Source organism: Nannobrachium achirus (genome assembly GCF_963921795.1).
Source record: "Nannobrachium achirus genome assembly, chromosome: 5".
In the NCBI taxonomy this organism is placed as follows: domain Eukaryota; kingdom Metazoa; phylum Chordata; class Actinopteri; order Myctophiformes; family Myctophidae; genus Nannobrachium; species Nannobrachium achirus.
The window spans coordinates 20,247,382-20,269,519 of NC_137814.1; the positions used below are offsets into that span (position 1 = coordinate 20,247,382).

A 22,138-nucleotide genomic window follows, 5' to 3' on the forward strand; every position below is an offset into this window, starting at 1 on the left:
ATGTACGTACATGATCAGTGTTTATATAATGATGAATGGCAGGATTTAAAGGAATGCAGTGTCACAAGTTCACAACTAGTTTGATTATGTATCCAGATAGTCATCAGCCATTCAAGTGAGAGGAAGAGAGAGGTGTTTGGTGTTGCAATCATTTACTCATATCATTTACTCTCTCCCTTTTAAAATACAAGAAAGCCCAGAAACACCACTTAGTGCAGTCAATAGCCATTACAGAGAGCACCCCAAGTCATGGTACCAAGGTAAACGCTTGCATCGATGCAGGTAAGCTACAGCATTCTCTATGTTCAGTGACTTAAAACATCTGCCACTCTACACCATGCACGTTGCTGCCAGGGGGCCAAAGGTTGGATCCGCATGGGGCCCCCAAATCACAAAGTACACCCTATCATTAATACCAATTGTTCTACTAAAATAATGCTCAATAAATGTGTCAATTCAGATGGAAACTTTCTTTCTTAGTTCACCGTTTGTTATGTATTGCATACATTTTTGTGCAGTGCTAACCGCTCCTACGTTTGACTTAGTGTATAGGTCCCTATGTCCCTATGTATGCAGTACCCCAATGTTCCAGAAAATATGGCCCCTGATCTCTTGACCAAGTGTGTGCAGTTGACTGTAGTTTTGCAACTGTAGATGGCAGAATTTGGCTTCAACTGTGTGCATCAGTCAGAGCAGGACAAGCATGTCATGTCATGTCATGTCATGCCATCTCATGTCCAGGTCCTGTAGTTCCAGCCTAAAAATAGGTGACAAACAGTGAGATAAGGAATGAGGAGTGCTAGAGGTGAGGTAGAGTCTGGTGAGGTGAGTTTTCACCTCCCAAGTCAACTCACTTATTGGAAGACACAGAACGTCCGACAATCGCCACAGAGGATTTTGAGAGATTCTCAGCAGAGAAAGGGGGAATGCAGAAGGAATTACATGACAGCAGAAGTTGCGACAAAGCTCTCCAGCACTTGGCACTGACTTGAAAGAAAAAGGAGAGCCACAGAAGACAGAGAAACCGCAATAAGAATAGTGGAAAAATGTGGAAAGCATTTGTACAAGTGTGTTTCGTGCTGAGTACGGTCAAGGAACTGAATGGGGTTGAAGGGGGAAAGAAAAGCCCGTCGGCTGTAAAAAGCAGTGACCATGCGACGAAATTTGTCAATACTCCAGCATCCTCCAGAACGTTCTTGGGTAATCTGTTGGTGATTCCTATGGATGGCAGTCATTGGGTGGACATGAAGGCTGTTGCCCAGGAAATGGGTCGTCGTGGACACAGAGTCACTGTGTTGATGCCCGAAGTCTCTATGCGGCTGGGTCCTGGTAAACACTACACCACTTTGACGTATCCTGTCCCTTATGGGAAGGCGGAGATCGATGCCCTTTTGGGGGGAAATGCAGAAACGATGAACAAACCTTTCATGGAGAAGATGAAGCGTATCTCACACATGTCTAGCGTCATCCACGCCACAGCAAAAAGCCTGCTGTTTAACACAACTCTCCTCTCATATCTGTCACTGCAGGTGAGTGAGAAGGCCTACTGTATGTAGGTCTACAGTCATGGATGAATGGCACAATGCTTGTTTAGACCTTGGTTATGTGCTTGTGTTTGCTCCAGAATAGTGAATGGCATTTGGGGCAAAGTTTTTGGGCTTCCACTGAAAACAATTAATTTGATTCAATCTTTATTTGTCACACATGGCCTTTAAAAACGGTAGTTAAAATGATTTGGTGATCACCATAGATAGTGGATAAAAATAAATGATGATTTCCATAAATCATTAAAAACATTAGGCTATCATGTCACTATCAACATCTCTGTGTATATAAGCCTATGGGCCTTGCCCAGCGTTTTATCCCTTATGCCTAATGGTATAAGATAAGCATTTTTGGGCATTTTGGAAAATATTTTTTAAATAGAGAAAATAGCCGATCGAAAATGCCTAATAAGATTAGGCATGAGGGATAAGGCACCATGCAATATAGGGCCCTATGACTCTAATTTTAACCTTTGCAATATGCCACCCCCCCTCCTCCTGCAGGGCTTTGATGCTGTCCTAACGAACCCTATGCTGCCAACAGGTTCTCTGATAGCCAGGAAGTTGGGTGAGTTCTTCTATGGTGACACACACTTCAGATAGTTTACCTTACCTCAACCCTCGCTCACAATTTACTTTCCATAATGCATTTAATTAGGTGTGCCCACCATCAATTTACTGAGAGGGATGCCGTGTGGCATGGATATGAAGTCTTCAGCCAGCCCCTCTCCTCCCTCGTATGTTCCTCGGTTCTATACTGGATTCACAGATAAAATGAACTTCAAGCAGAGATTTATCAACACTGTGGTGAGCATACTTTACAGTGCACTGAAACATGTGAATGTACATCAAAACATTGAATTAATGCATTCAAATGCACACTCAAACAATTAGAATTTCAGGAAAGGTGACCTGGCCACATCTGTTTTTAGATTTAGGCCTCATGAAGGATAATTTTAGAGGAGGTTGTTTCTCGTTTGGAGGGTACATTCATTTAATATTATGGGGTTGTCTGGTGTAACACATTTTTTTCAGACAAGAACAACATGGATTGTACATTGTTGTACATTGTGAGAGGTACACGCCATTCCTCCACTGTGATGTTATTTGTCTGATTCTGTCCAGATCTTGAGAAAAACTATCAGCAAATTGATGGTTTTGCTTTTCACTGTTGTTAGTAAACAACATAGTGTACCATAAAGCTCAAGAGAGTGTCAGTTTACAAGAACTATAGCTAAACTTCCGTTGATGGTCATACCACACTCCCAAGTACTCTTCCCAATTCCCATTCAACAGAACAACAAATACATCCTATTTGCCAGCTTTATATATGAGTATACACCTGATGAAGGCCGGATAGGCCGAAACGCTGTGTATTTTTTTCTCCACTGTGTTAATAAAATTATTGGGAGCTTAGAGACAGTGTGCGGATTCATTCTCCTCTTCTTCAGCTTTATATTGTAACATAGTCAAGTCTTCTCATATTGGTCTATATATAAGAACTGGACATTGAGCATGTTTTTATGCTGATTATGCTGATTATGTACTGTGATACCAGTGATTTTAAACATGAATTCATGATTTTGGTCCAACAGATTAGCTTCCTGGAGCCATTGATGTGTCGAGTGATGTACTGGAACTTTGACCAGTTAGCCGCAGAGTTCCTGGGAGAGGAAATTGGTATAGCTGATATTCTGAAAGACTCTGCCATCTGGCTGATTAGGTAACATGGATCGAGGTTTTAATATAGTGATAATGGAAACAGATGTGTTCTCTCTCTCTCTCTCTGTCACACACACACACACACACAAAACATGTTTGTGATTCACTGCATACAGGACTGACTTCACACTGGACCACCCACGCCCTCTCATGCCCAACGTGGTGCTGGTGGGAGGGATGAACTGTGACCTGAGGAGCGATCTACCTGAGGTAAGACGTATGACTGAGTCTGTTTGACTCATAGACTGAAAAGAAAAATGGAACATAGAAAATAAATTGAAAGAGAGGACAACAAATAAAGACAGCTGAAGAGGAAGTGAATGATTAGAGAGAAATGCTACTGTCCACCTTGTGTTTGGATGTGCAGGACCTACAGACTTGGGTGTCAGGAGCGGATGGTTTTGTGGTGTTCACCCTTGGCGCCATGGTGGCATCTCTGCCACAGGAGATAACTGTTGTCTTTCTGGACGCTTTCAGAAAAATTCCACAGAAGGTAGTGACACTTACAAAGTAAATACAACTTGTGTAACAGGAACGCCCAAGAAACTATTCCAATATGTCACTCATACAGTGTTATAATTATCTTCTGGTTATAGGTTATATGGCGATGGGTTGGCCAAATTCCTGACAACGTCCCGGAAAATGTGAAGATGATGAAATGGGTACCACAGAATGACCTACTAGGTACTGTGATGTCACTGCAACTCTGGAAGAATGTAAACTGTCAAATGCAATGCTCCCAGACTTACAGTACACCTGACTGAAGTAATAATGAACATACAGTGGCTGCCACGCAGAGCAACAGCGCTTATATCTGAGTAATGATATTTCTATTACGATAACAATCTAGTAGTCTGCTCATATGACGTGGAATGCATGTATGTGTGTGTGTGTGTGTGTGTGCGCGCGCGCGTGAATTTGTTAGCACACCCTGGAGTACGGGCTTTTATCACTCACGCTGGTTCACATGGTCTCTATGAGGGAGTGTGTCATGCTGTTCCCATGATGATGTTGCCAATCAGCGCAGAACAGCCTGACAATGCTCAGCGGATGGCGAGCAGGGGAGTGGGCGTGGTTTTAGACATACAGACCCTCACTGTGGAAAAACTCCTGCAGGGACTAAGTGATGTCATCCACAACACCAGGTGAGGGGTCATACTGTAGGTCACTGACAGAAAAATAAATAAATTATGTATTGTTGAGCAAATACAAAATCACAAAACCTTGAAAAGTGGAACAATATAAGAATGAAACTAAAGAAGCTTGATATAATTTCAGATTGTATTATGAATTATTCAAAGGCTAGCAACATTGTATCCACTCACCTAAACTAAACCTATGCGTTTGCAGGTACAAGGAGAACATAGAGAAGCTCTCATCCCTTCATAAGGATCGTCCTATGCCCTCCTTTGACCTGTCTTTGTACTGGATAGAGTTTGTGATGCGGCACAAAGGAGCAGATCATCTCAGATCGGCAGCCCATCATCTCAACTGGTTCCAGTATCACAGCTTGGACGTTATTACTGTATTGAGTCTTGTGGCAGTAGTTGTTCTCATTATGACACTGACATGCATGAGGTGGTGCCTGAGTAGACTCTTAGCGAAAAGGAAGAGAGATTAGTCTTAAGGCAGGAAGATAAACTGAAACCTCAAGGACCCCCAAAAGCATGTGTGCCAGGGACCCCATAAGATCTACAAGTTCATGTGTCGCGTTGCAACACGTTATACATTTTTAGAGGTTATATAGGTTAAACTGTTTCTGATGTGATATTAATACATTTTTGGGGAACCTCAAGGACCCCTGGGGGTACCCAGACCCCACTTTGACAACTGATTTCAAGGACTATACTAGTAGTCCAATTTGGACATTAGCCATTAGCAGAGATCGCTTTTCAAAACATTCTGACTGGGTACATTAGTGTATGTAGTGTATGCTTTAATAGATATGTCATTCACTGTTATTCTTGTTGAAACTTTAAAGTTGCTAGGAATGGTCGATATACACACAATTTATTTTATATACAATTACCGTAATAATTTAAATACAAAACATTCACATTTGAAGATTGGTGTTAATTTGTCTGGAATAGTTTAGTTCCAGGTAAGTGCTGCATCTCGAATACACATTTTAGCTTGAAGAGGAATTTTAACTAGCCCGGTAAACCATCCCGGTCTCGAGAATTCACATCCGACTAGGTTGGTTTACTAGGCTAGATTTTAACGTTACGGAGTTTTAGCCAATACTGACAAAAGATCTGTATGGATGTCATTCTGTATTATTTAAAGTGTAAACAAACAATATCTAAAAGATAATTTGTTGGGTAAATGGAGGCAACAATGGTAGGGTGATTTTAATAATTTGTTGAATTTAAGAACAGTTCTTGTCAGTGGGTTTCCGAGGCTACTTGTCAGTAAGCAAAACAGTCATACCTTATACTTGTAATACTGGACCTCATCGTTGTTTTATTGTTCACTAACTGTTGCTTGCCTTATAATATTGGTTATCTAATTCTAATTTCAACTCTTGTTGCGCTGACTAAGCAAAAACAGTCAGCTGAATGTTTGTGACGAAACAATCTGTACAATCAAGCCATCTCTACATTTGATAAGGTAAATTAACAACATTAAAAAAGTGTATTGAAATTTCAAAGTGAATTATTTCTGTTATCCTATCCACCTGTTTCCGCGAGAATTTACTGTAGCATTATTTGCGGAACACTTCCGATTAACAGCAGACATAAAAGCTCACGTCGCGTCGCAGATGCAACCGCTGTGAGCTTGTAGATCACTCACGGCTGCGGCGCCGGAGGCTGCCTGCAAATTCTGCGCAATGCACAATGGGATGTTGGAAAGTTGTGGATAGACATAAGAGCATGACCCCTGTTAACCCTGCTTAGGTAAAATAAGTAAACAACCACGTGGAATGACATTCAAAAAAAGAATTTTAATTTAGAGAATACAGAATATACATAATTAGTTGGGAATCTGGCATGGTGTGGTCTGCGTGTGAGGGTGAGTGTTTGACATCAGTGGTCGCTCTTCTTTGGTGGGAAAAGGGCGTACTCAACAGCCAGGGCGACCGTGAAGGCAGCAAAGCCCCACTTGAATCCTTTGAGCAACACGTCTTTGAATGTCACCGCACGTGAAAAACCACCCATGTACCTCCATGCCTCGTTACTGCAGAGAGAGAGTGACAATAGGGAACAAGAGACAAGAGACCAAGTGTCACCCACTAAAAGGACTGAAGAGGATGCATGTTGAAAATAAATCATTGTTTTCTCTGTCATGTTTATCACTCTTAGTTCTGAAGCAACAAATCTTACTCTAAGCAAGGTGACCCACAATGCATCATTTGCATGTGATAGTTTAGAAGGTTTTAACCACTTGAACCCTGGTGTCCCTATTCAGGGCATGTCGTCATAATAGGCCAATATTCGCCGAAGTGTCTGCAAAGTGTTGTGAACTTGTACTGTAGGTCGGCTATTTTCAGTGAAGAGTTGTGTAGAGGGAGAAACTCTGTGATACAAGGTTAGATCCCTGAAGGACCCCGATCAAAAATATAGGGTTTAAGTGGTTACACAGAACACACACACACACACACACACACACACACACACACACACACACACACACACACACACACACACACACACACACACACACACACACACACACACACACACACACACTTTAACAATGTATTCATGTCCACCTAAAGGACACCATATAATATTAAAAGGCACGGTTACATTTGCATAATCATTGCATATACAATACCCACCTCACTCAGTAACAATTATAGCAGAGACGACAACATACTTTGACAGTCTTTTTGGGCATCCCAAGTTGTTGATACCCTCTAAAATAAAAAACTAATATAGTCTGCTAGATCTGAAATGATATGTACAGTAGAAGTGGTTGGTTTTTAATGACTTGCTTCCTCTAGGCTAGGGTCTAAGGTGCAGGCTATTTCTAACACAGACACTTCTCTGGATTCTTCATCAACCACAATCTAGATAGGCTAGATCTAGATAGGCTATCGGCCGTGAGATGTAATGTCTGGGTTATCAGAGATGAAGCATGAATGGAATGATGTTTGTACAGTCTCGCTGAAGATGTATATTATTTTGATGTCCTTTGCTATGAGTTCCACGTATGTCATGACGTGCCATATACATTCCTTTGTACAGGTATATGCCATTCAAGATGTGTGACAGTGTCTCAATTCAATGGAGTCTTTATTGGCATGATGAGACACAGTCACTTGTTAACACAGTGACTGTGTTTCAGTGACCTGTTCTGTGGTGTGATGCGGTGGTGGGAACCAGACGGAAAGATCTTTTATAAATCCACAGACACATACTGACCGTGCCCATGGGTCACTAAGGCCCCTGGCCTTCAGCCTCTGCTGGGTGAACTCCAGTGGCGTTCCATCCACCTTCCACTGCCTCCAGTCTGGCAGGGGCACCTTAGCGTGTCCATGGTCACCTCCCATACTGCTGACAGATGGACGAATGCATTTAATAGTACACCTGACTTTACCATGTACCAGCAGGCTTAAATACACATCTAAGTGTACTGTACAGTAGTTACAAGGATACAGTTTATGTTAAAGGGGGGGACCGTACCTATGTTTCCCAGGTTCTATGATCCCCACTTACCACCTAAACCTAACCTTAACCCCAGTAAAACCTGGTGAAATGCTAACCTGCCAACGCTGTTGAATGTTAACCTGGTGAATGTTAACCTGTGGGGAACATAGACTCTTAGACCCTGGGGAACATAGGGACCAAAAAGGGGGTGTCAAGTGATTTTTTGATTTGATATTTTTTTTGCCTGCTTAAAATGTATATTAATTATTACAGTTCGAATGTTTTCTTTGATCATTTCTAATTTCACTTGTTACATGAGTTCTCGGTCCTGAGAGGATCAAATTCGTATCGCTACCTGATTATGCATTTAATTTTTATTTTATTTAAGATCTGTGGAGAAGAGGAGATCCAGTTACTAAACTGGTAGACAAACAAAAACATATATCATGAAATGTGTCTTAACTAGTAACATAATGAATCGTTCTTCACTTGCTGTTGCTGTTATGCTGTTTGCAGTTAGCTTGCCAGCTAGCATTTTAGTCAATCAGCATCGCTTCATCATTACATTATAGTTCGAACGTGGAGAACAGTGACAGAAACGACATATACCTATGAATGACAACCCTGCACCTAAATATTTACATATTGAGAAAATACTGTAACATTACCCAAATGGTTTGTTGTTGTTGTGACCTCTGTAGCACTAGCAAGTAGCAAGACCAATATCGACGTTGCTTTACGGCAACCCTGACTACGGCAAGCAAATTGGTCAAAATAGGAGTATACACCTCTATGCACGGAATGCGCTCATTTCTAGTAGTGAGTGACATACAACTATACGTAGTGACTAGAATGTTGCTTCTAGCATCACATACCTAATTTCAATGATCCTTGATCCCTATAACTCTGATGACAATATGATTACAATCTCAATTCCAAATGTGTAAGTGTCGAACATTGTTGTGTAATTACAGTGTAAAAACAATGTTAAACAACTCATGTTTTTTACATTTGATGCAGATTGCAAGGTCTGGTCCAGTGGTTACTGGTTTTATAAGACTAATAAAAACCAAAAGCATAGTACACCCATTCAACAGTTTTAGATATTACAGTACTTTTATTATGAACTCATGAGGCAGGCACGGTAGTTATTGACAAAAAACATCTGTGAAAACAGTACTCAAATGTGCAATGTCAAGCACATGTTAGTTATCAACCAAAAATATTCACACATTCAAATAATCTTAATTATATACAATTATGTACATGAGTTACATCGATTCATAATCATGTCAGCTTGATGATGATCCTCGTGTGTCGAAACAACCGCAGCACAGTGAGCAGGTCTTGGCATCGGTTGAACAGTGTTAGAGTTTGCTTTTAGGTTTCAGCAGTTCCCTCAGCGTGTCCAAATTCTCTCCCTCTGGTGCCTCGGGCCAAGAGCTGTGATCTGGATGGACACAGAGTAGTAAACTTAGTATACCGGTACTCTACTACAGGGGTTTTCAAAGTGGGTGACGGGGCACCCTGGGTTGCCGTGAGATAATTTGATAATATTTGGAATTTATTTGGACACTTTAGTAATTTAGTATCATTTTAAACCTGAAGTACAGTTATTTTCAGTCAGTTCTAACCAAAATGGCTATTATCTCAACGTTTTCCTCGCAACATAATCACTAAAATATCATTACTGTCAGGCAGAAACCTCTGTTGCACAAAACTAGTGAAAACAGCGGATCTACAAGCACACAACGCCTCGCATTGTGAGGCGTTGTGTGCTTGTAGATCTGCTGTTTTCACTAGCTAGTCTCAACAAAATGTAAATGTGTCTGTTGATAATATGTAAGATACTGTACCTGGTATCTCCCACATGGAGTGATAAAGACTTTGTCCTGCATCAACCCTAATCGTGGCCCCAGAGATGTAGGAGGCAGCAGGAGAGAGCAGGAAACACACTGCCGGGGAGATCTGAAAACACGCACACAGACACACGCGCACGCACACACACAATTTAATTTCAATATATTTTAAAGCAATTATTACTTTCAAAGCCAACCGGATCAACAACCAACCAAGTTTGTCATGAAATACTTTTCAGTAAAAGAAGTTAACGATGCCCGTAAAGCGAACAGGGAGTGAATCCGGTGTGGCTGTGGGCGAGTATTTTAACTTTAAACCCCCCATGATACAATTCTTCAACTTTTGTTGGAGAAAATAAAATAAAATATCTTGAAGGCTACAAACCTCCTCTGGTACTCCAAGTCTCTTTGCAGGGCTGAAAGGGACAGACATCTTGAAAAGCGTTGGTCCATATTCTTTGTAGTTCTCCATTGCTGTCTTAGAAATGATGGTGCCCTGAGTCCGGAAAAATGAGGAATATTACAAATGCATACTTACATTATGGATTAATTGCAATACTCCATAAGCCACTTATGGCCTATTTTACACTTTGTTGTAACAGTGTCACGAAGCAAGAATGGCCAATCTACAACCCAATGCATCACATCAGCTTGTAGATCTGCTATTTTCCCAATGTTTTACAAAACATTTGACATTCCCAAAATAGGGACACAAGTAACTCCATACACAAGGTTTAAAGTGGTCATGTTGCACTGGACGTACCGGTGCAATAGCGTTGACACGGACTCCCGAGGCTGCCCACTCGATTGCCAGACTCTTGGTGAGATTATCGACTGCAGCCCTTGCTGCTCCTGTATGACTGTCATGGGCAAATTAAGAGACAACAACAGTTAGAATGTGAAAGTGTGTGTGATTTTTTTCTTCTTCATATTTTATGGTGAATGTGTTGTGTTGCTACTTACGCCATGCCAGGGAAGCCTTTCCACATGTCAGCGATGATATTGACGATGACTCCTCCATGCTCCTTCATCCATGCTGTGTACACTGTACGGACATAAGGACACAGTGGCACTGAGTGACCATACACACACCACCCTAGCCCACGGTGAAGCACTCTTTCTCTCGCTTACCGTACCTTCCTTGCAGCAGTGAAAGGTTCCGGTCAAGTTGGTGTCAATAACAGCCTTCCAGCCTTTGGAGGACATGTGCTCTGCCGGGCTGCTGAACTGACCGCCCCCGTTGTTCACCAGAAAATCTATTCGACCATACTGTTTCAACACTGCTGACACAAGTGTCTTCACCTGCCACATGTAATATGCAAGAAGACCATAGTTACAGAGTGCAGTTTCTTTCTTTTTTAAATAATAAAACAAGTTGAACACCAACAGTATTTGTATGTGTGGGGGCAGTGGGCACCTCGTCCTCGTTGCGGATGTTGCATGGTATGGGAGTCACAGATGCCAGGCTGGATGCAGGGATCTTCTGTTTCAGCTCCTGGGTTGCTGCCTCCAGCCTCTCCATCTTTCTACTGGAGATAACCACATTGCAGCCTACAGGGAAATACTGAGATGAGATTTATGGAGAAATAAAACAAAAAATACCAATACCAGAACATGATAACTTTCTGTGGGCCAGATGACAATAAATACATCATTCTGATGGGTTGGCCATTCTGCAGTGCCCTGGTTCTGAATTAGACAGGCAGTTTGGACTGTTTGGACATTGGCTCAGATGTAGCCTTGGAAAACTATCATATATGTATTGTATTTTATCTTCTATAAATACATCTACGATGATTTTGATCCAAGGCTAGCTCAGATGGTTGAATGGCATTGGCTCTCCACAACTCACTTCTTGGTTCTGATTTGTGTACCTTAACGTGAGCTTGAAATATCAACAGTCTGGGTTAAAGTTCATCTGCAGTTGCCTTGAGGCTTGGACGTAGCCTAAACTAAGCCCCTGTCATTTCTGTGAAATGATCACGAAAGAGCACAGAGTGAGTTGCATTACTTACCCAGCTCCACTAACTCCGTTGCGATCGCTTTGCCGATACCAGTCCCTCCACCAGTTACAATTGCAACTTTGTGATTAAACAGACCGGACCTAAAAACACTGGTCGCCGCCATGTTTACTATAGACCTCAGTAGAGAGGTGATGCGAGGTTAGACATGGTGTTTGCGACCTCTAGTGGATTTAAAACGTCAGAGCAATATGACCCCGATACAAGAGTGGTAACCTCGCCTCACCAGGCTTTCCTGAGAGAAAGTGGTAGTCAATCGGATTTGGGAAAATCATTAGGCAATAAGCATATTGTAGAATAGTAGCATATTGAATGATTTGTTTACATTTGCCTTAACACCACAAAATGTAACTGTATGCTCTTGGTCAATGGCGAATTGTTCACCCTAATCAGACCCTTATTACCCTTATTTGTTTTGTTGTTTGCTGTCATTATATATACCACTGCATTGTCTGAAGGATGCCAAACAACCCTTAGATTTGTTTTGTTCTGTTTGCTGTTATATATACCACTGCATTGTCTGAAGGATGCCAAACAAAAACACGTTTTACTCTTTTGTACCTGTACAAAAGACGTAACAATAAATACAACCTTGAACTAGACATAGGATTATAGATTATCTCTTCCCCAGTATTACCACGATTAGCAACCTTGTCAATACATAATGACAGACACTAAATCTAATATCTCATGTCCTTTGTAGACCTTAATTGGTTTTGATTCAATTAATATAAAATACCATTCATGATTGCTTTAAGGTGCTATATATAATTTATAATACAACATAAGGTGCTATATATAATTTTAACAGAAATTAAATGCTACTTTTAACCTCAAGTTCACCTTGCAATCCCAATGGATTGTTTAATTTCTCTCCAATAAATTCTACTAGCCCTTACCCGTTCAAAGATATGAGCTCCAAAATGATGTGCAGTGTGTGGGTTATGGGATGTGCACTGTGCACACAGTATATGAGGGATGGAAAGTAACTTTAACTGGTGCTTGCATGATGTACTGTAGGAGCATCAATGTAAGAAACCCGTTTCGTTTAATGGCTACAGAGATACTCTTCCCTGTTTGCTGTTATATATACCACTGCATTGTCTGAAGGATGCCAAACAAAAACATGTTTTACTCTTTTGTACCTGTACAAAAGACGTAACAATAAATACAACCTTGAACTAGACATAGGATTATAGATTATCTCTTCCCCAGTATTACCACGATTAGCAACCTTGTCAATACATAATGACAGACACTAAATCTAATATCTCATGTCCTTTGTAGACCTTAATTGGTTTTGATTCAATTAATATAAAATACCATTCATGATTGCTTTAAGGTGCTATATATAATTTATAATACAACATAAGGTGCTATATATAATTTTAACAGAAATTAAATGCTACTTTTAACCTCAAGTTCACCTTGCAATCCCAATGGATTGTTTAATTTCTCTCCAATAAGTTCTACTAGCCCTTACCCATTCAAAGATATGAGCTCCAAAATGATGTGCAGTGTGTGGGTTATGGGATGTGCACTGTGCACACAGTATATGAGGGATGGAAAGTAACTTTAACTGGTGCTTGCATGATGTACTGTAGGAGCATCAATGTAAGAAACCCGTTTCGTTTAATGGCTACAGAGATACTCTTCCCCCCCACACACAGAGCTGGTTTAACATGTTGCCTCATGCTAGATGCAGAATAGATGTGCCTCAAGCTAGATGCAGAATAGATAGTAGATACACCATAAAAATGCTAATATACACAGCATATGATTTGTGAAAGTGACAAACGGGCTTCACAGTTATGTCAGGTGTGTTCATATGCTTATGGTGATGCAATTTCAGATCAATTGCTCCAGCCAGAGGAGAAACGCTGTGACAGACACTCAGACATTTGCAAAATTATAGTATAGATGTACTTAGATTTGATTTATTTTCCAAGCACTATAAGCAATGTACACACAAATACAACTGCACTTCTGAGTTCTATTTTAACTTGCAGGAGTGCCAGAGACATGTACTTCAGTAGGTTAAGTTTCTCAATAATCTACCCATTGAGCCATTAAAACAAAAGTTCCTGGTTAGGTCCTTGGTTACTCCTGGCTTGGTGTGGTGTCCAAGTGTGAAGTGTTAGCAAATCGCTTGCATGGTTTCTCCGGATTGTGTGAACGTAATGCACATTGTAAAGCCAGTTGGAGGTGCTTTATAATGAACCCTATTATGAACACTTGCATAACAAACTGCTGTACGAAAAGACAGGACTCAGCTCCAGACCGCTTTATTCAAGGACATTGTTGCACTGTCCCTATTACTTTGAACCAAAAGGTTTTACAACAGTAGCCTGGCTGAGTGAGATTCCTCAGTTAATCGTTTCATTATGAACACAGTATAACAAATTGCTGTACAAAGACAAACACAGGACTCCGCACCAGACCGCTTTATTTGGATGTTGAACTTGCATTGTCCAGTATATACGGAATAAAACTGAATAAAAGTCCCCGTTTACTGGTCCTTCAACTCCCTCAGTCTCCTGATGGCCGACTTCACTGTGACAGCAGAAGTTGTGCTGAAAATGAGAAATATAATAAACTTAGAAATAAACAGTACCCAGTACAATTTAATGCTTTTCATCAGTGGCTGCATTTGAACCATAAACAGTCATCTTGATTTCAGTTAAAATATTCTACAAAGAAACATGCAACCTTACATCTTTATACATCCAATTTAAAAAAGCAAACAAAAAGCAAAGTTTATACTATAACAGCAAGTTAAGTACATTTCCAGACCTGTAAAGGAACTCTGACCATAATTAAATATTCCAATTACAAAGGCAGACTCATTGTGATAAACTGCATCTAAATGTAACTTTTTATTAATCTAATAAAAAAAACACACTTCAAGATTAGCCCATTGAACGAAATGTCATTACTGGTGTGGAAGAGCAACATTACACAGTACAGCTTGATTGATGATTTCTGGACCCATGTCACCATCTCAAATTGGAAGTTTACTAGCGCTTCTTAGTGCAAGTAATTTTTAGTGGATACTAGCGCTTCTTAGTGCAAGTAATTTTTAGTGGATACTAGCGCTTCTTAGTGCAAGTAATTTTTAGTGGATAATCCACAATTCGTTTTACTCCCAATTGCGCATTTAGCTTTATCTGCACTTATAAGTTGACCACTTGCCAATGATTTGCAGGCATTGACACTAAGGCTTGCCCACCTGCCCCCGGCAGGTAAATAAAACCTTGGGGCAGGTGAAGTTGACTTTCAGGTTGCCCGACTGGGCAAGTGCTCATTTGAGATGGGACGCAACCGTCTATAAACACAACACGAGATATCTGTCTAAAAACACCTGAACGTGGCCAGAGCGCTCTGTCTTCTGGTCTGTGAAATATAAAATAAGAGCTCTATTTACCTATAATGTGCTGTTTTTACTGTTGCTACACTTAAAAATAAGTTTGAAACCATACAGGTATTTGGGATTTGACAATTTATCGCACAGCCCCAGAAAGTAAAGAGTGTTAAATTGAGCGGTAATTAAAATCTTACCTATCATCTTATAATGGACTAAATTTACTTTTCGGGCAAGTGGGCATGACCTTTGGGCAAGTAGAACATGACCTGTACTTGCCCGATGGGCAAGGGCCCCTGAGGCCTTAGTGGCAACCCCTGATTTGAATCTTAGATTTTATTCATGTTTTGGGGCAATACACTTCTAACCTTGAATACAAGCATTACCATAAAACTAAAAAAAATATTGGAGAAGCCATATTAACCTGGAATTTTTTAGGATACTTTTGTGGCCACTCTTGGCATACGACCATTAAAAAAAGTATATACAATATACAGTATTATGCATATGCACTCAGAATGATGGTGATGTCATGTAGTTAGCTCTAATTAAAGCAAGACAGCGTCTTAGATAATATCTCAATCATAAAACCTGAGCCATTATCTATACAAAAATGTAACACCAAAGCTCAACACAGGAACTGCTAGTACATCAAGGTATGCAGCCCTCATTAAACACCTTTTGACTTTGGAATATGAGCAAGTAGGAAAGACATGTCTCCCAAAATCAGACGGATTAAAACGCAGTTCTAATTGCTGTACCTTCTCAAGGCAGTTGGCAGTTTAAACCATGTTAAAACCTATCATTTAGTATACGGTAAATGTTTGCTAGTCCACTTTTGTTCAGAGAGTCATTTGTCAAAATGAATACCACATAAGGACATAGAAAGTAGAAACACTTACTTGTACGTCCAAGCACCTCCAGCCACGGTCTTCATGCAGGATCCGCAGTGCCAGATGCCCACAGCACGCCTCTTCATCTTTGTCTGTGTACATACAGTATGACACATCGATCATTTACGATTTAAGCATTTAGAAATTGCTCTTATGCAGTGCACCTTCAAAGATCAGAATCAATTGTCAATCAAGAGGGTAAATGGTTAAGTAAGTAGCATGCAAAGATAAACAATTCAAAATAGTAGGATAGCAGGCAAATCTCACAAATGCAGCCTTTGTTCTCATCTGAATGTGCACTGCAGTAGGCTATATTTCAAGCAACCAACATACATCTGGAATATGTATTCTAAATCAATTTATAATAAAGTTCAAAAACCATCTGTCCCAAAGATGATTCTTGACATCACAGTATGCATCATCTGCATGTTTACAGAACCGTCTTCACACAGTTCTCACCTTGCCACAGAAGGAGCAGGTATATTTTGAGTGCTGGCTGATCTCAATCTTCTTCACCATCTTCCTCAGCGACGCGCCATAACGCGTGCCGTATTTACCAACGATCCCCACCTTCTTGGTACGCTTGGCCTGAGGAGATAAAGAACAATGTGTTATGTATGATGATGACCTTACATTGAGGCTTAATATATGCTACTCTGATACATGCAAGTTTGAGCCAATTGTATCTACCAGGGCCCAATTCATTGATTTTCAATGGGGGGTCTGGGCCTTAGGTGGTTCCAGGGGGGTCTCCGGGTATGGTGAAAGGCAAATGGTTAGGAACCAAGTTAAATGGAACCTTACGTCTTATGGAACCAAACCATTTTAAGTGCAAATTGATTTGGCTACATTTATATGTAAAGATTGTATAGTGTAAATCAGATTTCCGGTCAGTGATAAAACCTCATTGTTTGATTCAATAGAGTTTAATAGAAAAATGTAGTTTCATGATTATGAGTTTCAAATCACTGGTACAAGGTCAACTAAAAGGAGATCCTAGTAAGCTGTATGGCTTATTTACACAGTAACCACTAAATAACCTCAGGAACCTCATCAACTTGGGAGTCTGTGACCCTTCTTAAAATAGGGGGGCTCAGGCATCAGGAGATGTAAGGGGTTTTGAAAGCACTGCCCTAATGCATCCGCAAATTACCGCAATGACAGCACCGAGGGCAGTCACTAACAAATGGCATTGGATTAACTATCCGTGCCGTGGTAGCCTGTAGGCTCCGGTTCTTGCCTGTACACACTCATTGCTACAACCACGACTTGTCACGGTTGTCAAAAAGCAAGCACACGAGTTTTAACTTTATACCGACAAGAGCAAACGAGGCTACCGAAGCCGTGCCGGTTGTCGGCAGCGGGCTAGTAATGCTAGCCGAGTGGCGGTGCACTGTAGGCGGCCATTGCGGCCCCACTACTTGACATGAAAACATCGCCGTTTATCCCTCTAGAATTACAATTCAAGCATCAATACTGTGTACGTTAAACAACCGGGTACACCCCCGAGAAGTAGTGACTTGAATGCGGATCATATTGTACGTTAATATGACAGATTGATATGGATTTGTTCAGGGACATATTGGGCTCACCATCGTATCAGTGGAGACGTAGGTCCAAAGAGAAAGATGGTAGAGCGCAGGCGCGGTTTATTCATGTCGCTCGCAATGCGTTCTGGGGCTTGTAGTTTGCTGAATTCATGCGGCTGATCCGAAACAGAACGGATTAATTTGGTAGTATTATTTGGTAAAATTATTTTTGTCGTTTACAAGAGCCACGAGTCATTTCGTGAATGTTATTTGGGTTAAAACAAATATATAGGCTATATATAAATTTGAAATCAAAACGACAACAAAGTTTTGGAAAGTGTCAAACTCAAACTGGTTACTACGGACGCTACGGAAGCTATGCGCATGCGTAGTGTAGATATCAACAACATCTCATTCAGGGCAAGGCTATGATGAAGGCAGCGTTTGTTGTTGTTGATGAATCTAATGTTCGTCCAGCTAAACAACTGTAATGCTGGAGAACTTATTAGAACCCCTTTGTTTCGGGTGTACTGAAAATATTTTCCTTCTGTAAAAAAACTCAAACAAGTACACGACACAGCATGAAGTTAACACGTAAACTGGTGCTTGCTAAGGCTAAGGCCTCTGATTTGGACAGTGTGAAGAAATTAAACTGCTGGTAGGTGGGACATAAGATCATAAATGTGTTTTTTGTACAAATAGCATTGTTTAAGTGGATTGTTTTTGTCTAACAATAACTTCTTATCCTCTTTTTCATTCTCTGCCTTTTGTTTTTTTGCAGGGGCTGCAGCCTGACTGATGTGAGTTACCAAGACGTTTACTGGATGACAATACAAGTCAGACACTGAAACTCTTTGATTCCCAGTATTTATCTTACAAAATTAACTGTTTTTCATTCTCTAATTCCAGATTTCCATCTTCTCTCAAATACCCCACATTGAGGTTCTGACACTCAGGTTAGTGCATCCAAACATATACATTCACACTTTAAAAAAGCTCATGTGTACATGTATGTATATATCATCATGATCATTCATAAATGATATGTCTAATACAGGGGTCTTCAACGTTTTCAGTCCAAGGACCCCTTAGTTGAGAGAGAGATTAAGCAAGGATCCCCAAAACCTGTCAATAGATTCCATATAGTTTCATCTTTTGACAGCAAAATCATCTGTGTATTTTGGATTCTTGAACCGTCAATACTTAATAGACTTGACCTATCACTCTGTACTTAGTCTGCTCTTTTTCCCCTCTACACCAAAGCTCTTTGCCGAAAATAGCAGATCTATAAGCTCACAACGCCTTGCACTGAGAGGCGTTGTGAGCTTGTAGATCTGCTATTGTTGGCTAAAGTTCTCCGAATATAGGTGCTAAGTTTCAAGTGGTTAAATATAAAAAAGGAGAAAAAAAATGTCTATCACACAAAGATTTGGAGGACCCCCTGTAGTAACTCTGAGGACCCCCTAGGAGTCCCGGACCCCCTGTTGAAGACCCCGCTGGTCTAATATCCTTTCTCAAATCAACCTGGCTTTCACTCCCTCTTCCTCTCCTGTTTTTGTAGTGTCAATAGCATCTCATCCCTCTCTCCTCTGGCTGGCTGTCTCTCCCTGTGTGAGCTCTACCTGAGACGGAACATGATCCCCAACCTGTCGGAGCTATCTCATCTCCGTTCCTTAACGCGCCTGAAAGTGCTCTGGTTGGCCGAGAACCCCTGTTGTGGAACTGACCTGAACCAATACCGGCTCACCGTCCTACGCTGCCTTCCCCGCCTACAAAAGCTGGACAACCAAGGCGAGTCTGTAGTGTTGTACTGAATACCAGAACGCTCGCCCCAAAACACACTCGCCCGGGTCAAAATCCGGTGACCTCGGAACGGTTGTCACCTGGTATTCCTAAATGTAAAGTAACTCATTGGGCCTGATTCATCAATCTGGTTGTAAATAAAGTGACTAAATCTGGCTTATATTTCTGTCTTACCTTCAAAATCCCCCCCCCCCCCCCCCCCAAAAAAACATTGCTGAATCTGAACCCGAACTTGGGAATTGTCCTAAATGCCGGTAAAATCAAAATATGGGTGTAATTTGGCCGTAAAGTGCTTGATAAATTGGGCCCGTTAAAACCTAACCCTAACCTTATTCCTAACCTTAAACTCTGTAAAACAATTCCAATAATGCAAATCCAAGAACCGCTGAGCGGGGCGAGCGGTCCGCAGAAAACATTGGGGCGAATGTGTTTTGAGGTGAGCCTTCCGGTTAACGTTGTACGTATGCTGTAATTCTGTTGAGCTATATAATAGTGTTAGCAGAAGTGGCTTAGACCATAACATGTTTCTTTGTAATATAAAGCTCAGATAAAAGCTCCAACACAAAAAGACCTGCCAAAACACTTTGCTGATGGAAAACCATAATTTAAGGGCTGGGACATTGATGTGATGAGGGTGGAATAATGCTGATAGCACTGGATCAGTATTCAGTAATCAACAACCCATTTGTGTTTCATTATCATAGTAGTGACAGAGGATGAACTGGCACTAGCTCTTGTGGAGGGGGAAGAGATTTCTACACCTCCTGTCACGGTCCAGAACCAGATTTCGACCATTGGAATGACTGATGCAGAGACAGAGAACGACCCGCTCAACTATAACATGGAGGAAACCAAGTAAGGCCCTGAACATGGCTGCCAACACTCACAAGTGTATCCACTCTGCTGGGAACACATAAGCATTGGTGGATGGACAGTAATGTTTTTTCATCCCTTTTTTGTAGTAAAATCAGGGAACAGTTGGGGATGAAGCCTCTTCCCAGGGACAAGTTTCCATCACTCTCATCCCCATCACCCAGAGAGACCAGAACACCTATAAAAAAGGTCAGTGCTTAGTCTCCACCTCAGTAGCCTTATGGCTGGTGAGACGGTGACTGGTAGGGGTTCAATTCCCAGGTCATATCAAAGGCACTCCGTATCAAGGGTTGGATTGCGGGTAAGTCCCTGCGTCATACTAGCGTTATGTCCAAGGGATTTACTTTTACATCAAGCTGCCTCTCACTAAGGAAACATGAGATGGGCTCCTGACCTATGGGCCATATGGCTCGATAACTGTTGGTTCCCATACAACTTAATTTATTTACATGTTAGTGCCAGAGCCCAAGAGGAGTAGGAAGATAAGAATGACAGCACCACAACCAATGAAATGATGTTGTGTGGTTTAATATATTTTCATTACAATTTAGTTTTTGGTGTGTTTATGGTATGGATATGGGAGTGGTGGTCCTTCTTTATACTTGGATCTAGCACTAACAAACTTACACTGATCAAAAAATTTCTAAGAGAGAGAGGGTGTTTTTTTGTATCATCGCTTTAGGGAAAGTTCATTATTGGTCTTGTAAGCTGTGTGCTGCGCTCAAACATCACAGAACTTAACAGGTAAACACAACAGGTAAATGTGTACTTGTCTATGTTAAATAAGTCATTTCATTTTCCAGACACACACGCTTGAGGCGATACTGCTACTGCTGACGGATTTGGATGAAGAAGAGCTCCACATTGTACACACAGCGACCCATAACACATTGAGTTCCTACACACTCAATAACGGAACAATGATGGGTTCCCAGATGGCCGAAACACTGACAAACTCCCTGCACGCGGAGAAAGCTGCCGACATAGAACACTGAGATGTTCCACAGCATCCCATAAAAAACTCTCTTGGGTCAACCCCCCCAAATATCCATCAAACGTAGAAAAATGTTGGAAGACAGTTGGAAGTGGAAAAGGAAATGGGTTTAAGATATCCCTGTCCCTCTCTTAACTCGGTCATGCATGCTGCTATTAAAGTTATGGCCTCTGCAATTTGTGATGCACATATTTTCTGTCTAGCATTTCTTTAGCAGCATGCCTACATGCCTTTTTTTTTTAACAAAATGTGTTTTGGGGTGCCTGGTAGCAGCCAGTTAGGGCACTGACCATATTGTCGGGTGCAAACCTTTTTGCTGGATGTCTAGAACCATTAAGGAACTGTTGCAGTGGTTACTTAGTAAATTAGTCAAGGGTTCTTAATACTTTACATTGGTTAATGACAAAACCCAGACAGATTTAAGTACCTCTTTTAACCTGACGTCCCTATTTTGAGCATGGCATAGGTAAAATAATTCCAAACTTAAAAAATAAGATCTAAAATGAGCTTGTAGATTTGTCTTTTGTACAACTCATACTAATGAGGTTTGGGTTAAGAAATTGTATAGCAATACAAAAAGCAGGAGTTACCAGATAGGATATTTTACTTACTTTACTTTATTATTTTACTTACTTTACTTTATTGATCCCATAAGGGAAATGCAGTCACCATGGCATAGGAAGAAAAATATAAGCAGATCTGCATGCATCTAAAATGTCTAAATGCAGACTGGAGATACGTTTGCTCCATTTGAGCCGTAAGAACCGTTTGCTCCATTTGAGCCGTAAGAACTCTTGTTTGAATACAAGTCCCATCATTTCTACCCCCTCTGCCCCTTGGGTTCCCGTCTTGACACTATCCAAATAAAGCATAAAATTCCCCCCCAAAGAATCTTTTAAAATCTATGTTTTGCTAAATGTAAATAACACTATTTGTGTAAATAAAGA

At 40.9% G+C, this 22,138-nt stretch overlaps 5 protein-coding genes across 6 annotated transcripts; 2 read left to right on the forward strand and 3 right to left on the reverse strand.

Moving 5' to 3' along the window:
• Positions 1-1,046: 1,046 nt before the first annotated feature.
• On the forward strand, positions 1,047-4,887 carry LOC308284882 (UDP-glucuronosyltransferase-like; the record flags this gene model as incomplete). Its single annotated transcript, XM_080725606.1, has 9 exons — positions 1,047-1,529; positions 2,049-2,112; positions 2,203-2,351; positions 3,140-3,267; positions 3,383-3,476; positions 3,634-3,759; positions 3,863-3,950; positions 4,192-4,411; positions 4,617-4,887. The coding sequence occupies 9 exons, from the start codon at positions 1,047-1,049 to the stop codon at positions 4,885-4,887; spliced, it is 1,623 nt and encodes a 540-aa protein (XP_080581732.1).
• Positions 4,888-6,190: 1,303 nt separating this feature from the next.
• Positions 6,191-8,615, reverse strand: ndufb3 (NADH:ubiquinone oxidoreductase subunit B3). 2 transcript variants are annotated; one of them, XM_080725400.1, is made up of 3 exons: positions 8,527-8,615; positions 7,634-7,762; positions 6,191-6,443 (listed from the first exon to the last, which is right to left on the reverse strand). In XM_080725400.1, the coding sequence occupies exons 2-3, from the start codon at positions 7,759-7,761 to the stop codon at positions 6,293-6,295; spliced, it is 279 nt and encodes a 92-aa protein (XP_080581526.1). In that variant the 5' UTR covers position 7,762; positions 8,527-8,615; the 3' UTR covers positions 6,191-6,292. The 2 variants fall into 2 exon arrangements, with proteins under 2 accessions (XP_080581526.1, XP_080581527.1); XM_080725401.1 differs by having other exon boundaries at positions 7,634-7,765; positions 8,527-8,608.
• A 385-nt stretch (positions 8,616-9,000) lies between these two features.
• pecr (peroxisomal trans-2-enoyl-CoA reductase) lies at positions 9,001-11,844 on the reverse strand (the record flags this gene model as incomplete). Its single annotated transcript, XM_080726225.1, has 8 exons — positions 9,001-9,308; positions 9,715-9,826; positions 10,103-10,213; positions 10,481-10,577; positions 10,681-10,762; positions 10,854-11,019; positions 11,135-11,268; positions 11,733-11,844. 8 exons carry the CDS (start codon positions 11,842-11,844, stop codon positions 9,226-9,228), a joined length of 897 nt encoding a protein of 298 aa, XP_080582351.1. The 3' UTR covers positions 9,001-9,225.
• Positions 11,845-14,167: 2,323 nt separating this feature from the next.
• rpl37a (ribosomal protein L37a) lies at positions 14,168-17,641 on the reverse strand. Its single transcript, XM_080726994.1, has 4 exons — positions 17,585-17,641; positions 16,452-16,580; positions 16,002-16,084; positions 14,168-14,311 (listed from the first exon to the last, which is right to left on the reverse strand). The coding sequence occupies exons 1-4, from the start codon at positions 17,585-17,587 to the stop codon at positions 14,248-14,250; spliced, it is 279 nt and encodes a 92-aa protein (XP_080583120.1). The 5' UTR covers positions 17,588-17,641; the 3' UTR covers positions 14,168-14,247.
• A 290-nt stretch (positions 17,642-17,931) lies between these two features.
• cfap410 (cilia and flagella associated protein 410) lies at positions 17,932-22,070 on the forward strand. Its single transcript, XM_080725470.1, has 7 exons — positions 17,932-18,179; positions 18,303-18,321; positions 18,431-18,477; positions 19,083-19,312; positions 20,029-20,179; positions 20,287-20,386; positions 21,001-22,070. Exons 1-7 carry the CDS (start codon positions 18,103-18,105, stop codon positions 21,190-21,192), a joined length of 816 nt encoding a protein of 271 aa, XP_080581596.1. The 5' UTR covers positions 17,932-18,102; the 3' UTR covers positions 21,193-22,070.
• Positions 22,071-22,138: the final 68 nt, after the last annotated feature.

Coding starts and splice junctions, on each gene's coding strand:
- ndufb3 (XM_080725400.1), bottom strand. CDS start 7,761: ATGGGAGGTGACCATGGACACGCTAAGGTGCCCCTGCCAGACTGGAGG. Junction 6,444..7,633: donor CTTAGTGACCCATGGGCACG/GTCAGTATGTGT, acceptor CTCTCTCTGCAG/TAACGAGGCATGGAGGTACA.
- rpl37a (XM_080726994.1), bottom strand. Junction 16,085..16,451: donor CCTGCTCCTTCTGTGGCAAG/GTGAGAACTGTG, acceptor GTATGTACACAG/ACAAAGATGAAGAGGCGTGC. Junction 14,312..16,001: donor GGAGGTGCTTGGACGTACAA/GTAAGTGTTTCT, acceptor TCTCATTTTCAG/CACAACTTCTGCTGTCACAG.
- cfap410 (XM_080725470.1), top strand. CDS start 18,103: ATGAAGTTAACACGTAAACTGGTGCTTGCTAAGGCTAAGGCCTCTGAT. Junction 18,478..19,082: donor ATTGAGGTTCTGACACTCAG/GTTAGTGCATCC, acceptor CTGTTTTTGTAG/TGTCAATAGCATCTCATCCC. Junction 19,313..20,028: donor ACAAAAGCTGGACAACCAAG/GCGAGTCTGTAG, acceptor TCATTATCATAG/TAGTGACAGAGGATGAACTG.